Raw genomic sequence first — 16268 nt, forward strand, 5'->3', positions numbered from 1 at the left:
GCATTTTTAAACCAGAGGAATATTATTTATTCAAAAGAAGCTAAAAAAGAGAGGGGGGGATTTCAATATGCTTCCAAAAAAGGTCCTGGACTTACCATTTCCTTCTTATCTTCTTGGAAATGAACATCCACAAACATTTTTCCAGCAACATAAGGAAGGGCACTTTCAATGAAGTTTACACATTTGTCCCACTGAGGTAACAAAATTGTAGTCCCTTGGATTACCTGTTGAAAGTAAACATGAACACTCCTTTGAAAAAGCTATGGATTAGAATAACACAACCTACCACATTAAAATAAACAAAATGCACTATCTCCTAGTCATAAAATCTCCTAACATAAAGCCAAATTGCATGACTTTTCCCATTGGTATTTGGGCTCTTGGGATCAAAAAATACTTCAAATCATTTTCCAAGAACAAAAGGTCTATGTCTCATTTTAAGAGTGCATTTTTTTTAATTTCACTTTGGTTTTTTGCAAGACAATAGGGTTAAGTGACTTGCCCAAGGTCACACAGCTAAGTATTAAGTGTCTGAGGTCAGATTTGAAATCAGGTCCACTTGACTCTAGGGCCCCAGTTCTACCCACTGTGACACCTAGCTGCCCCAAGAGTGAAGTTTTGAAAAATACTCTCTTGACTAATATCACAGCTTTAACTGGCCATCCATGGTATTCTAATTAGTTAAATCACTCTGTTAATCATTCTAAATCATTGATTTTTTTAACTGTTTTGATCCTTCTACAAAGTTTGTAAATTTTGTGTCATTATATAAATAACTGCTCTTTTTTGCCCTCAGATCTTCTATAAACATCCTGGTGCCCTTTCCAGATCATTCTACTTCTCCCCAACTTTTGCCAAAAAGATTTCATGAATTAATTCACAGGGTTACATAAATGACAAGAATGACTTTAAATGTTATCTTTTGCATCTATTTTAAAAGAATAAAAAGTTTTAAACAAATAGTTTAATTTTTTAAAATGGAATTCAGGTATTTCAGGAAAGGGAAGTATTGGATATTCAACTAGCTCAAAGAAGTGATACTTAATAGATTTCTATCTACTAGATAAAAGTTTCTACAAGAGCATTTTTCCTTTCATCCGGTTCTATTCAACATTTTTATCACTTACCTAAATGATGGCATAGATAATATGCTTTCAAATCTGTAGATATTACTAAGCTAGGAGGAATAGCTAATACAATGGGATCAAGAGCCCAAATATCCCAGCAGGTTAGAACAGTGGGTTGAAACCTGCTTTTGGTCTAAGAACTGAAATTTAGCAATGATAAAATTCTACTAAGGCCTTAATTTGGATTGTGGGGGGGTTGTTTGTTTGCTTTTGGAGATTTTTTTTTTGTTTTTAAAGCAACAGTACAAGAACAAAAATGATAACAATGTTTTGTCCTTCATTTTCGAAGAAGACCTTTATATCATAGCGGTGATGCCATGACAAGCACATGAATTGCATTTGAGTGAGGGGATGCTGTGCTAAGTCACCAGCCTCACTTTCTTCCTCCAGAGTCATCTGGGTCCAGTGGTTAGTTATGAATCAGGAACGACTAGAGATGGACCTGGATGTGAGGCAAATTAGGGTTAAGGGACTTGACCAAGGTCACACAGTTAGTGTCAAATGCCTGAGGTCAGATTTGAATTCCCATTCTCCTGACTACAAGACCAGTGCTCTGATCACTGAACCACCTAGCTGCCCTTAAGTATAAGAACAGGAGAGGTGAGAGATAACTAGAAAGAATTTCAGGTAAGGGGGAAAAAAGACCTAGAAGTTTTAGTAGATTACATGTTTAATATGGATGGAGCAGGTAGGAGGTACAGCAAATAGATTATGTCAAAAATTAATAAGTTTAAAACATATTTCTTTTCAAAATCTGCTTTTGCCTCTGATAAGGATTATAAATCTGAATGTTAACTCTTTTTATAAAAATGTCAACATCCTTCTTCGGAAAATAAGCCTAATATCTTCCATAAATCCTCCATTTTGTCAACAGTCAAAGGGATAGACTCCCAGAAAGGGAGGAAGACTCCTATGTTTCATGGAGTCTTTAATATATGTGATAAAAAATAATTATCTTGAGACAGGAGGAAGCACTCTTCCTCCTGCTAATGGAATTCCTGTTAGTCCTGATATGAAACAGACATCATGATTCAGGGAAGAAGATCACAATGAATAATGACATCTTTATGAAAATATATAATTTCATTGGCTACCAAAAGTTTTATGTTTATGGCTTTTTATCTAAACCCTCTATCTATACATGCTCTCCTAACTTCCTACTTTGGAATTAATTTCTAACCAATTTCCCATCCATAGGTATTTTTGCAAACCTTATAGAAAATAAACACTATATTGTGTCTAATTGATAATTGTTTTGTTAAAGACCAAACTCTAGGTTTATACAAGTACAAGGCCTGAAGTTACAAAGAACTGAGTCCAAATCTGACCTTCAAGACTAGCTGTGTGATCCTGGGCAAGTCATTTAATTTTGCTTCAGTTCCTCATCTGTAAAATAAGCTACAAAAGAAAATGACAAAGTGCTCCAGTTTCTATGCCAAGAAAACTACATGAAGTCAGATAGGACTAAACAATAACACAAGCTTAATATGAGTGCTCAGAGTGACATGGCAATCAAAGAAATTAATGCAATTGTATGCTGAATATTTTAAGGATAGATGGGGGGTTTTTGGTGTGGTTACTGCCCCCAAATGAGGTCATGAGAAGTTGGACACCACAGAAATGACTCAAAAACAGTTGTTGACCTGTACTAATGCAGGTCATACCTCCAAAGCACTTCCATAGTCAGCCTTAATGACTTTTAAAGCCTCAGCTTTAAAAATAAAAAGTATAAGATGGTAGTCATCCCTTTGGTGATAAGGCTCTGAAAACTTAAAGTTAAGTTTGGCATCCAATGAGTTATCCTCAGGCCAATCTGAGATTGAGTTCCAAACTGTTAGGACCTTACCACATCATTCTTTCCCTGGCATAACCTCTGAAAATGCAAGGTCACCTTCACTCTTTAGATACAATCCTCAACTTCAAATCCAAAAAATCAACAGGGTTATGGAAGCCAAAAGAACTAATGTTGCCTTAAATTGCATTCCTAAAGGACTAGTTAGTTCAGGGATATATGAAAGAAAAACAATTGACTGAAATATGTTAATAAAAAAAGGCTCCATTGGGTCAAGACCCTAGCACTGATCCTCATGAATTTGGACAACAGGACTATCTCCCCATGAAGTCCTCTTTGGAAAGCCCTTAAGAATACCCCATACTAGGCCTATCCTGAATGGTATGGTGATTGATGATGACTATTTTCTTACTGCTCTGGTTTTCAGGTGACAAGCATCTCATCAGTCAAATCACATTTACTTTACCCCAGTCCCTCACAGAGTCAAGTCACTTGCTGTAACCAAGAAACTGGGTCTACATTAAGCAGTTTAGGAGGAGGCACAGTCCTGAACTACATTGGTCTCAACCCATCCAGGTGATCCATGCTACAGTCAATGTATGAGGAAGACCTAATTGTTTGTCCTTTATTGCCCATTCTTAAAGAAAATATGTGGCAATACTTTCTCATAGTATTTTAAATAGTAGTAACTTTTGAGTTTGACATACTGTTATAAACTATTCCTTGTCTTTTTATCAGCTAAAATACACAAAAGCATTTCTCTAATAACTTCATTGTAGTGATCTTAATCTACAAATACTAATTCCTAAGTATGATGACTTCAAGCCATTCTACACCATCATTCCTAAGCATGATGACAAAATTTGTTGTTGTTCAGTCCTTTAAGGCATGTCCTACTCGTCATGATTCCCTTTGGAATTATCTTGGCAAAGATTACTGGAGTGGTTTTCTATTTCCTCTTCCAGCTCATTTTCCAGAGGAGGAAATTGAGGAAAACAGGGTTAATTGAATTTCCCAGAGTTACACAGCTAGTGCATGTCTTCAGTCAGGTTTAAATTCAGGAAGATGAGTCTTCCTAATAACAAGTCTAGCACTCTATCCACTGCATCACTTAGTGGCCCATATATTACTAAATTGAATTTACTAAGGAATAGGTTCTATAAAGCGAGAAACCATGTATAATTTAAACTTTTTCTTTTTACTTATGGGAAGTAGCATTTCATAGCAGATAGTGAGGTGGCATTAGAGAGTTTGGGTTTAAATACTGCCTCTAGAACCTTAGCTGTGTGACCCTGAACAAATCATTTAACCCCTAGACAACTTTCTAATTCCAGATTCTAACTGGATTATAATTCTAATCCTATCAATTCCAGAATAGTTGTCCCATAGGTAGAAAGAATTCCCAAAACCAATAGAAATCAAAGATCCAGACTTAAAAAGAAAATTCTTAAAAAAAAAAGGGGGGGGCGGCTAGGTGGCACAGTGGATAAAGCACTGGCCCTAGAGTCAGGAGTACCTGGGTTCAAATCCAGTGGATAAAGCACTGGCCCTAAAGTCAGGAGTACTTGGGTTCAAATCCAGTCTCAAACACTTAATAATTACCTAGCTGTGTGGCCTTGGGCAAGCCACTTAACCCCATTTGCCTTGCAAAAACCTAAAAAAAAAATTCTAGTACCTGCCACAATACTTTGGCTCTGTAGGCACTTAGTATTTTTCCCCCCAAACAAACTGAAATTGAATACTCTTTCAGTTGCTCTTGAAAGAATTTGATCCTACAAAAGTTTTACTTAGGTTGGATCTACCACCAAAATAATTTTAATAAATGGTAGCAAAATTATAAGTTAGCATCAACTTTACAAATCATTTGTAGTGATAGAAAATTCATTTGAACTATATGGATGATTGAAGCCAAATGAATTTTGTATCTCCAATTAGCTATGTAATTTGTAATCATGGACCCATGCCTAGCCATCTTGAGTGGCTCAATGACATCCTCATAGTGACAAAAGATTCTTTTCTACCAAAGATAAGTGTATCAAAAAAATCATACTTTCAGGGTTGGAAGGATTCTTAAAGATCATCTAATTAACTCTATCAAAGCCAAAACAAGTGATCTTTAAGCTTTTCCCTAGAGTCTATTAAATAATAATTTATTTGCTTTTGAGTTAAAAGGGGGGGGAAGCTATTAACCAACACACTCACATACACATGTATGTGTGTATATATATGCACACATATACATACATTTACATATATAATTATATATATATATATTTAAATTATATATTTCTACTTAAGAGATAGGAATACTTATTGCCTATTATTCTGTTGGTGAATTCAACATACTGACAAGTTTAGCTCATATTGGGTTGCAGCAGAGCCAGGGAAGATATCAGAGGAAAAAAATATTGCTCCCTCAAATGTCATATTGATAACAAAATGAAAATGTTTTGACAGTTGAGGATATTGCATTCTTCCCCCCTTTTCCTTCCCATCTTCCCTGCCTTATGCTTTCCTCCACTTATTATCAGAGATTTTTAGAATAGCATGGATTCTCTGATGTAATAAAGAGAAGACTGGGCTTAGAGTAATGAAGGGTGTAACTTCTACATTACTCACTGTGGGAGGTTGGGTAAGTCATTAAACTTCTGTCTAAGGCATCAACTTAGGACTGATCTAGAAAGTCATAGGAGCTGATTTCTCAGTCAGTGAAGGAACTCCCCAAGCCGACTATCAAAGATACTTCTATTATTTGTCTGAAATATATATATACAGATATGTATGTATGTATATATATACAGATATGTATACTGACTTTTTCCCAAGAATTGACCTCTAGGTTACTTAGGGGAGTCAGATCCCTAGAGCTGTTGTGAAAGTTCTAACCCAGAAAACATTTATCATGCATCATTGTTATAACAAAATATTTCCCAGTATTCAAGCAAAAGGCAGATATAAACATTTAGCAAATTGGCAGGATGCAACATCAGAGAAGAAGCAATGAAAGAGCCCTGGATTTGAAGTCACAGGACCTGGATCAGAATTCTGACCCTGGGTGATGTTTTCTTATCTGATCATAGACAAGCTAATTGCCCTCTTTTGAACTCAGTATGCCCCACTTTGTAAAAAGAGGGTTGGTCATCTCTAAGCACTAGGTGGTAACTGGATAGAGTACTGGGTCTAAAGTCAGGAAGATTTACCTTACTGAGTTCAAATCCAGCCTTAGACACTTAGTACCTGAGTGCAAGTTGCTTAACCATGTTTCCTGTTTCATCCTCTACAAAATGAACTGGAGAAGGAAATGGCAAACTGCTCTAGTATCTTCATCAAAAAAATCCCAAATGGGGTCACAAAGATTCTGACAAAACTGAAAAAATGACTCAATAATAATATAGATCCATTCACTTCTAAATTCTCTGATTCTTTAACTCTTTTTTTTTTGGCAAGGCAATGGGGTTAAGTGGCTTGCCCAAGGCCATACAGCTAGGTAATTATTAAGTGTCTGAGGCCAGATTTGAACACAGGTACTCCTGACTCCAGTGCTCTGTCCACTGCACCACCTAGCTGCCCCAATTCTGTGATTCTTAAAAGAAATTTTTCTAAACAAGTCAGAAAGTTTCTAAATCAAATTTGATGATACAGAAAGACATAGCTTTAGAATTATAGTATAGCCCAAGAAAATCTTTTAGCCTCTGGAGTATATCAATCAAACATTTATTTAACACTTTTTACTAGGCCCCAAAGAAAAGAGCAAAATTAAAATAGCCCCTGCCCTCAAGGAGTTTACTTTCTAAAGGAGAATATACTGAATACTGGACTTGAAATCAGGAAGACCTAGATTTAAATCCTATCTCTGACACTAGCAATGATCTTTTACGATTTCAAGTTATTATAATTTTTCATTATGATAAACTTTAATGGAAGGCTTGTGTTTGGAGCTCACCCTAGACTGAATTTGCGCATAGTTGATTGAATGTTTAGATTTCCCTGCCGGAATATGTCTCAAGCAAACTATGTGACTTATTTGGAAATGGCTTACACGCTAGTCTATATTTTTGTACCTTTTTTGGAAACAGACCACATGGAAGCTACTCAGTCGATCCTGTCTTTGTATCCTTGTTTGAACTCTATGTAATATAAAACTGGCAGAGGTTTGGGAGAGACCAATGCCCGGCAGTATGATTTTAGGAAAAATTACTTCCTTCCTTTATTCATTCAGTATGAATTAAGTGCCTATTATATGTCACATACTATGCTAAGCTCTAGGGATACTACAGACAAAGGCAAAACAGTCCCTGCCTACAAGAATTTTTCATCCTAAAGGAAGTAGAGGAGAGGGAGTAATTATATGGTTATATAGAGGCATATATACAAAACCTATTCAGAGAATATATAAGGTAACTTTAAGGAAAGTTGTTTGGAGAAAAAATGAAAGGTCTCATTCTGAAAATAATACTTATATTGAGTATTTAAAAGAAACCAAAGATTCTAAGAGGTAGAGATCAGGTGCAAGAAGGGCAGAGAAGTCAAATTTATCTAAAAGTAGCCTTGAAATGGTTGGGATAGACAGGTTTTGTGAAACTGGAATCTTCAGAGCCAATCATTGTAACTCACATCTACATAGCACTTTATGGCTTTCAGAGCTGCAATGATCAATTTTTACTTCTTGGGAAAGTGTTCTGGAACATGTCCTTAATTTGGGAAATAAGTGGAGTCATGGAAAAGTCTCTGAGACACAATAAGATGGAATAGGTTATAAGAGAGTGACAGAAAGACAGGATCAGAAAGACAAAGACAAAGAGGAGAAAGGGAGGGAGACAGGGATAGAGGGAGAAAGACAGACAGGAAGGGGGAGGGAGGGAGGAGGAGAGGAGAGGAGAGGAGAGGAGAGGAGAGAGAGAGAGAGAGAGAGAGAGAGAGAGAGAGAGAGAGAGAGAGCATGTTTTGAACTGGAAAAGAGCTCATGAAGGGTTAGGCCATCATCTAGGAGTTTCCCATTTTAACTAATTCTTTCTACTAAACTCATTCATATATACATATATATATATATATATGAGAGATGCAAAGCATTTTATCAACCTTAAAGCACTATAGGAGATGTCAAAAACCCTAATGTCCCTCCCTAATCATGGTCCAGAAGGTCACAAAATCCATTCCTAAAAATAACCTCATTTGAGGTTAGAATAGCCTTGAGACAGGAGAGTCATTCCCATTTATTCAGGGAATAATGGATCTTCCTGATTCTTGGTGTAGCATTCTATCTATCTGTTTCTAGGTTTTGAACAGACTTTAGAACCCATCTAAGTCACTCCCTCAATTTATAGCCAAGAAAACGGAGGCCTAAAAAGGTTGTCACCTGCTGAAAATCACATTGTGAGAGGCAGGATTTGAACCCATATCTTCCTCACTCATTTACAAAATTCAAGTGATAATTGCACTTATGTTACGGGACTATTGTGGGAAAAAAAAGAAATAAAGCATACAAAGCATTTGTGTGAATTATTGCCAAATATCATTAATTATCATTACATACAAAGATCTTACTAAATTTTGAATAACATTGCTTTCTTTCCATTGTGTCACTTATTTATATGATATAGTTTAGATACTCAGAATTTTAATATATAGTTATACTTCTGAAATAAATTTGAGTCTCAAACTCCTCATTCATAAAATAGAGACAATAATGATACCTACCTCAAATTGTTCTGAGAATCAAATGAAATAACAAATGCTAAGCATTTTGTCAACCTTAAAGCACTAAGTGCTATTATTATTATTATTAATTGTTATTATTATCATAATAATTATTATTCCTGTTAAATAAAATCTAACTAGGTCTTAACTATACTTTTTATCAAAATTGAAGAAAAGCAAGTAAAATTAACTTTTAACTTTGGTTTTTATTTTTTAAAGACATTTGAGAATACTTTCAGATTTTGCATAATATAAATCTTCAAACCAGAATTCCCAGAAAGAAGAGAGAAGAGACAAAAATCTCTGTAACCAGGGAGGGATATAGATTCAAATGAGCAGAAATGAGAAAGTAGGAATTAAGAGCTTATAGAGGTCTCAAAAGAGATTAAGGTTGGATCTCAACACCTCTAACAGAATCCAACAGGACAAACTGATGCCATGGGAAAAATTTGTCCCTGCAGCTCTATGAGGTGATATAAATTCATTGAAATTATAGGTATATCTGATCTGCAACAACTCTCTCAAGAATATTAATCCCTATTTTAAATTTATTTTTATTCTTAAAGTTTAGAAATGCTAACAAACTGATCAAGTTAAAATTATACCACTGAGGAATTGCTCTTGTATAGTAAAATCAGTGAGGAAAAAAAGACTAAAACGATAGTCTTTTTTCACAGTGTATTGCACATGATAGATAGTCTTATCATCTGCCCTGCTCCTCTTCCCACCTTGACTCATCCAGACCCTGGACCTTCACCGACAATCCCCCCTCCTCTTCCTGGAAGTACAAAGTTATTCAATTTTAGAACTTCACTTTACCCTATCTATACAGACCATTGATCCTGTCACTGAATATGTGGCCGTTCTTCCCCCCTCTCCCCGTATTAATTAAATCAATCTTGCCAAAAATATATGACAATCAACTGCACTGTGGCTCAATTCACCATTCCTGTGACTCTCTAAATCAAAACTTCTTCCCATATATATGCTCCCCAAAATATTGACTTTCTCTATTATAAGATAATAAGTGCCTCAGAGGTGCTTATATTTGAAATTCCTCTGCCCAGCAAAGGTATATGACTGATATTTAATAAATGCTATTTCATTTATTTGTTCCCAATAGACTTTTAATAAATTATTATTGAACTGAATATAATGGCCCCAAATATAGTTCTAAAAATTCCTAAACACAACCCTTAATAAATTATAGCATATCATCATGTAATATGGAGTTTAATATTTCTTCAATACAGTCCCTAAAGATGTATTTACTGGATCTGCTAACAAAGGTGAGCATTTTGAAGGGATCTTCAAAGTATGACAGCATAACATAAATTTCTTTTACTTACCCTAGAGAATTCGAGCCACCTATACTGAAAACGTCTGCTAAGGTTTAAAATTCTTGAATAAACCATTCTCCACACCAAATAATTGGCAATGGTCCTGTTAAACATGAAAGAGACAGAAACACATGAGTTATACTTCAACTCAGGGCTGGATGTTCTGCAGACCACCCCAGATATCTTCCTGGAAATATTCTTCCAGGTTTCTTAATAGAAGGATTCAGAACTTTAACCTTGGGGGACGGGACGTGGGGCGGGGGAAGCAAATTTAAATGGTTCAAATGAAATAAATGAAACAAATAAACAAATAGTTTAGTTCTAGCTTGATTCTTCCCTAACTCCTTTGGATACTTTTATGAACCTATTAGTCTGGGTTAAGTAGCTTGTCTTTAGTTATAAGACTAAAAATGCCGATAATATGCCTTACATTTCAGGCCTCAGGATGCTGTTTCCTAAGGGCAAAGGTTATAGATCTCTTTGAATAGGATTAAAAACTATATCTATCTATCTATCTATATACATATCTGTATTATATGCATACATATGCACACACCCACAAACACATATACATATACTATATGTATAGTTTGTTCCTGTATAGATCTTGTTTAAATCTAGTTGCTTACCTTTTGGCTTCCCCATTAGATTGTAGGTTTCTACAGGGCAGGGACCATCTTCTTTTTTTCTTTGTATCTCTAGCTCTAACAAATGTGAGTATTTGAAGCTTATGACATAAAATTAAATTTCTTATATTTACTGGGCACTGCATGGAACCCAGTAGGCATTAAATAAATACTGGTTGAATGACTTCACTAACAATAACTGACATACACTTTTGGACAGGGATAATGTGGGGATTTATTTTGCTTAATTAGGTATATTTGTTTCAAGGGTTTTGTTTTTCTTTTCACAGAGGGTAGGGAGTAGGAGAAAGAGAAAATGATCATTGAAAAATTAAAATAAATTAAAATTTTAAAAAAGACTATTTAAGAATCACAAGTTGTCAAATAGACTGTTAGAACCAGCACGTAATCTTTTTTTTAACTTTTTAAATTTAAGTCCAAAATTTGCTAGTTCAAACTACAGAGGAAAAACTGTATGAGTTGTTGCTGTTTTCAGTTGTTTGTCAGTCTTGTCCAACTCTTTGTGATTCCATTTGGGATTTTCTTTGCAGAGATACTGGAGTGGCTTGCCATTTTCTCCTCCAGTTCATTTTCCAGATGAGGAAACTGAGGCAAACAGGATCAGTGATTTACCCAGGGTCACAGCTGATGATATTTGTCCATTCTCAAAGAAGACCATGACATCAGGGAGGTGATGCCACGACAAGCACAAGAATTATTTTTTGAGTAAGGAGATGCTGTGCTAAGTCATCATCCTCACTTTCTCCTCCAGAGTCATCCGAGTCCAGTGACCAGATATGAATCAGGAGGACTGGAGATGACCCAGAATAGAAGGCAATCAGGATTAAGTGACTTGCCCAATGTCATACAGCGAGTAAGTGTCTGAGGTCCAGATCTGAACTCAGGATGAATCTTTCTGAGTCCAGGCCCAGCACTTTATCTACTGTGCTACCTAACTCTTTGATATAGGACTTCAAATCTTCCACTGCCCTAAGCCTCAATTTCCTCTTCTATAGTAAATAGGAGGGGGGGGGGGTGATCATACTAGATGACCTTCAAGTATCCTTTCAGATGTAAATTCTTTCAAGGAAGCATGATAGAGTGAATAGAGTATTGAATCTGGAGTCAGTCAAATCTGTCCCCAGACACCTACTATCTATGGGACCCTGGGCAAGATACTTAACCCTCTGTCTGCCTTAATCCACTAGAGAAGGAAATGGCAAACCACTCTATTATCTTTGCCATGAAAACCCTATGAACAGTACTGGCATACTATGGTCCATGGGGTCATAAAGAGTTGGACACAACTGAACATCAAAGTGGTTCATATTACTCGAAAAGCCAAATGTGATTCTGTCTCACAGTATGGTCCATGGGGGTCATAAAGAGTTAGACACAGCTGAATGGCTGAACAACAATAAGCACAAGAACTATGTTAAATATTGAAAACACACAAAAAAAAATAGTCACTATGTTAAAGAAATGTACACTCTATGAATGAAACAATATGTATATATACATACATATATAAATGTTCTATATATATGCTCACATATACATTTATACACGTGTATGTTGTCTTCCTAATTAGAATATAAGCTCCTTGAGGACAGAAATTATTTCACTTTTGTCTTTAGATCATTAGTGCTGTGAACAAAGAAGACTCAATTAAGACTCAACTAATCCTCATGGATAGATTCATTGATTAATCGAATCCTTAAAGACCCAGGAGGTAGGGTAAAGGACCTGGAATTAGGAAGACTCATATTCTGAGCCCAAATCTGGTCTCAGATACTTACTAGCTATGTGGCCCAAGGTAAGTGATTGAATACTGTTTGCCTTAGTTTCCTCATCTATAATATCAGTTGGAAAAGGAAATGGCTAAGCACTCCAGTATCTCTGCCAAGAAAACCCCAAAATGGGATCATGAAGTGTTGGATAAGATAGAAAAATGACGGAACAACAGTCTCTAAGAGGGGAAGATAAAGTGTGAGTATGGTGATATGTAAAGAATAGGGTTAAAAGGGGGCTAAAAGCAAGTAGCTGGGTCAAGCATAGTTTTTGTAATATAAATTACAGTACTTCCGATATGAAAACATTTAATAAAAGGTGCAAATTGCTACACACTTATCACTTGTAATCTTAGAGAACTGCTTCATTCTCTCAGGTCTAAAAGACTAGTCTTGCCCAGTGTCAGAGGAAAGAAGGATGTAGGTCCAACACCTCATTCCAAGTCCAACATTCTATCCACTATACTATGCTACTGATTCTGTAAAGACCATTTACACAGACCCAAATATACCCAGAAGAAAATACTTGATGAAAGTCTTTGGGCAAAGAAGAGAAAACAATAATCTGTAGAATACATTAATAGCCAGAAGAGCTAGCATAGTGATATAACAAGGCCTGTACTCTCTAGCATATGGTATATGAGGATATTTAGCCAGTCAGACATGGAGCTGATGAGTTTCCTTGGTGTGTTATAAATATCAGAAAGAATCCTATCAAGCACGACTTCCAAGAGCTCATATTACCATGTCTGCACAGTTATCACCCTAATGGCTGAGTCACTGCAACCTAATACTCTGCTACATCAAACAAATAAAAAAATAAAAAAGTTCAGCAATAGTCAATAAAAATAGCTATAATGTTTTTTCCAAAAAGCTTTTTCAGCAGCTTGGTTATTTCCCCAAATGCTAATAAATAAAGTAATGAAAAACAAAAGTACCCAAAAAGAGGGCACTAGACAAAAACTATACCATGAGATTACTTCCTAGGGCATCCAATTTTTTTTACATAATGGTCCCCAGTTATCAATGTTCATTTTGAATTCTCTTTTAAAAACCAGCAGAGCATGACTACCATGCACAGGTCCTCTGAGGCTGTTTCCTCATAGAATACCCAATTATTAGAGACAGGCACGCAGGGAGACCCACACTGTCAACAAACAGCCCTTTCCTGAGCAGTGTTTAAGAGTCTCAGTCTGTTAGGAGTCTTCCTTCTTTAATGTGTTTACTTTGTATTTCGATCAGACTGTGCTACACAAGGAGAGGAAGGATATACTGGACTCTCAAAGGGTTCACTTAAGGTCAATGCAGGGGAAAAGATCCACTAAGGATCACCATGCTAGACTTTCCCCAGGTTTAAATGGATATTAAAAGCAGTCTTAAAGTCCAAGAAGTGACAGGAAAAAAAGGCAATGCATTTCAATTCAGTATTCGTTTATTAAGCCCCTACTACATGCAAAAGAACTTCTAGAGATGCAAAGATACATTCCCTCCATCCTTAGAGTTCCTTGAGAACAGGGGATGAGTTTTTTGGCCTCTCTTTGTGTGCCCTGAATTTGGTGTCATGCCTAGGAATTGTCCTAGGCATGATTCAATAGGAATTCAATAAATGCTGATAGATTGACCAACTCATGGAGCTTATAGTTGAATAGGGATAAGAGCACGAATGTTTATGTTACACTTTTTATTTTATTTATTGAAGGCAATTTATTGAAATCACTTAACAGTGACTTGCCCAAAGTCACAAAGCTAGGCAATTATTAAGTATCTGAGGACAGATTTGAACTCAAGTCCTCCTTACTCCAAGGCCAGTGAAGTGTTTATGTTATTACAAAGAGTGAGACATACCTGCAAAACAGGTCCAGCTAAAGTACTAAAAGAGAAATTTGAGGAGAGAGAAAACATTTTTACTTGAGAGAAAACAGGCTTTGCCTTCAGGATGGCTTCTGAGTCATACAACACCTAACTGGCTTAAATATAGGCTATCCTTCAAACATAAAACAGCCCCATTCTATCTACAATGAAATCGTTTTGAAAGGAAAAAATAGGTATCCTATATCCTGAAAAATAATTACACAAAATTCCCATATGAAAACACTAACCCATTTGAGAGAAACCCGTTGTTTGACCTAAAAATAATGGTCTGCCATACAGAATAACTGGGAGATTAAAAATGGTCAAAATCAAACAAACAAAAATGGTAGCCAGAAATGGTGTTTATGAGAATCTGAGGGCAGTTAATAGGCTTCACTCAAGTTTTATAATGTAGATATATGACTATGTATTGATGACTTTGTGGATGGAGTACTACCTTCAGGATCAGGAAAACCTGAGTTCAAATCTAGACTTTGATAAATTGTGACTACTTGACACAAGACAAGGTATTTAATTCTTTTTTGACCTAAAATCAAAATCTCAGTGCCCCTGGTAACTCTAAAACTACTTATTAGTGGTAGGGCAGGGACATATTTCATTGGAACAGTTTTCTTATCAAGAGTTCCTTATATCAATGAAACAACCAGTCCCCCCAAAAGAGAAAATTGAAGATAACAGCAATTCAACAATTTATTATTTATGGTTTGAAAAACACTTCCTTGTGAGGAAAGAGGTTCTCATATTAGTTCTGCCATTTTACAGATAAGGAAACTATCACATGACTGGTGAGTGACAGAACAGGGGACTCAGCCCTCTAAGACCCAAGTCTGCTGGGTTCTTTCCACTACAACCTAAGAGTATAGAATCTTCAAATCTCTTTTTAAGCAAAATTTGATGGAGCCACATCCTCTCTGTGTCATTCTCCCTGCCCATCATCCCCTTAATTTGTGTCCAAGTTCTAGTCACTATACAAGCTTTGTGACCAGAGTGGTCATTTCAATTCACCAGAGTCAAGATGTACTTCTCCTCAATTTACCATCTTACCTATTGCTCAACTGCCACCACCACCACTGTAGAAACCAATGCTATAATCCTTTTCCTAGACAAGGGGCTTTTGCCAAAGATTCAGTAATAACTCTGGTCCAACAAAATCACAGCTACTATGACCACGATAGAACTATGACCACCCCCTTTGAAGGATCTAATCCACCCTCATTTGCTACCATTAAGCCCTCCTCTGACTTCCAGGTCCTCCTTTCCAACTACCTGCTAGAGATCTCTACCTAGATTTCTTAAAAGGCACTTCAAACTCTAAAAGACTAAAATATAGGTCATCATCATTCCTCTGAAATCTGCCCTTTTCCATCTTCTCTATTTCTGTTGTTGACTCCATTGTCTTTCCAGGTAGCTAGGCTTGAAACTTGAGAATCATCTTTAACTCTTTCCTGAATCTCAGTCCCTACATCCAAAGTACATCCAAAGTGCATCCAAGTAGTTGCCAAATACTGTTAATTCTACCTTTGAAATATTAATCTTATCCTTTCCTCCAATCTCACTGCCACTCTCCAATACCTATTGCCTCTCATTTAGTCTATTGTACTAGCTTTGTGACCAGTCTCCCTACTTCCAATCTTTCCATCTTTCATTCATTATCTTTAAATAAGCCATCTTTCAATTAACTACCAAAATTTCTCCATTATCCCCCTGCCAAGAACCTTATCATTCTTTTTTAGATTAAATCAGTAATTTCTGTGATTAGAAGATGGAACCACAAATCTCCATTTGAGATGGATGCACAGGCCACTCATCTCTTCATTTTCCATCTGACTCCACTTGTTTTGGACTTCTCTGAACATTGTATCTTTTCAGTTTCCTTCTCCCAATAGATTATAAACTCTGGAAGGGCAAGGATTAGCTTTATATTTCATATTTGCACCTTCACCTTTTAATACAGGACTTTCCCCACAATAGGTAGATCTTAAAGTAGCAGGGTGCTTAACAAATATTGACAAACTGAATCCCAG

General features: G+C 36.2%; 1 protein-coding gene across 1 annotated transcript in view; it reads right to left on the reverse strand.

Moving 5' to 3' along the window:
- Positions 1-16268, reverse strand: part of PHEX (phosphate regulating endopeptidase X-linked) — a 256040-nt gene that overhangs the window by 138573 nt on the left and 101199 nt on the right. The window contains exons 10-11 of the mRNA XM_074214253.1: positions 9966-10059; positions 96-224 (exon numbers count right to left, since the gene is read on the reverse strand). Of these exons, the coding sequence (XP_074070354.1) occupies positions 96-224; positions 9966-10059 (223 nt within the window). The remainder of the gene's footprint in view (positions 1-95; positions 225-9965; positions 10060-16268) is intronic.

Source organism: Macrotis lagotis, chromosome 1, assembly GCF_037893015.1.
Source record: "Macrotis lagotis isolate mMagLag1 chromosome 1, bilby.v1.9.chrom.fasta, whole genome shotgun sequence".
In the NCBI taxonomy this organism is placed as follows: Eukaryota; Metazoa; Chordata; class Mammalia; order Peramelemorphia; family Peramelidae; genus Macrotis; species Macrotis lagotis.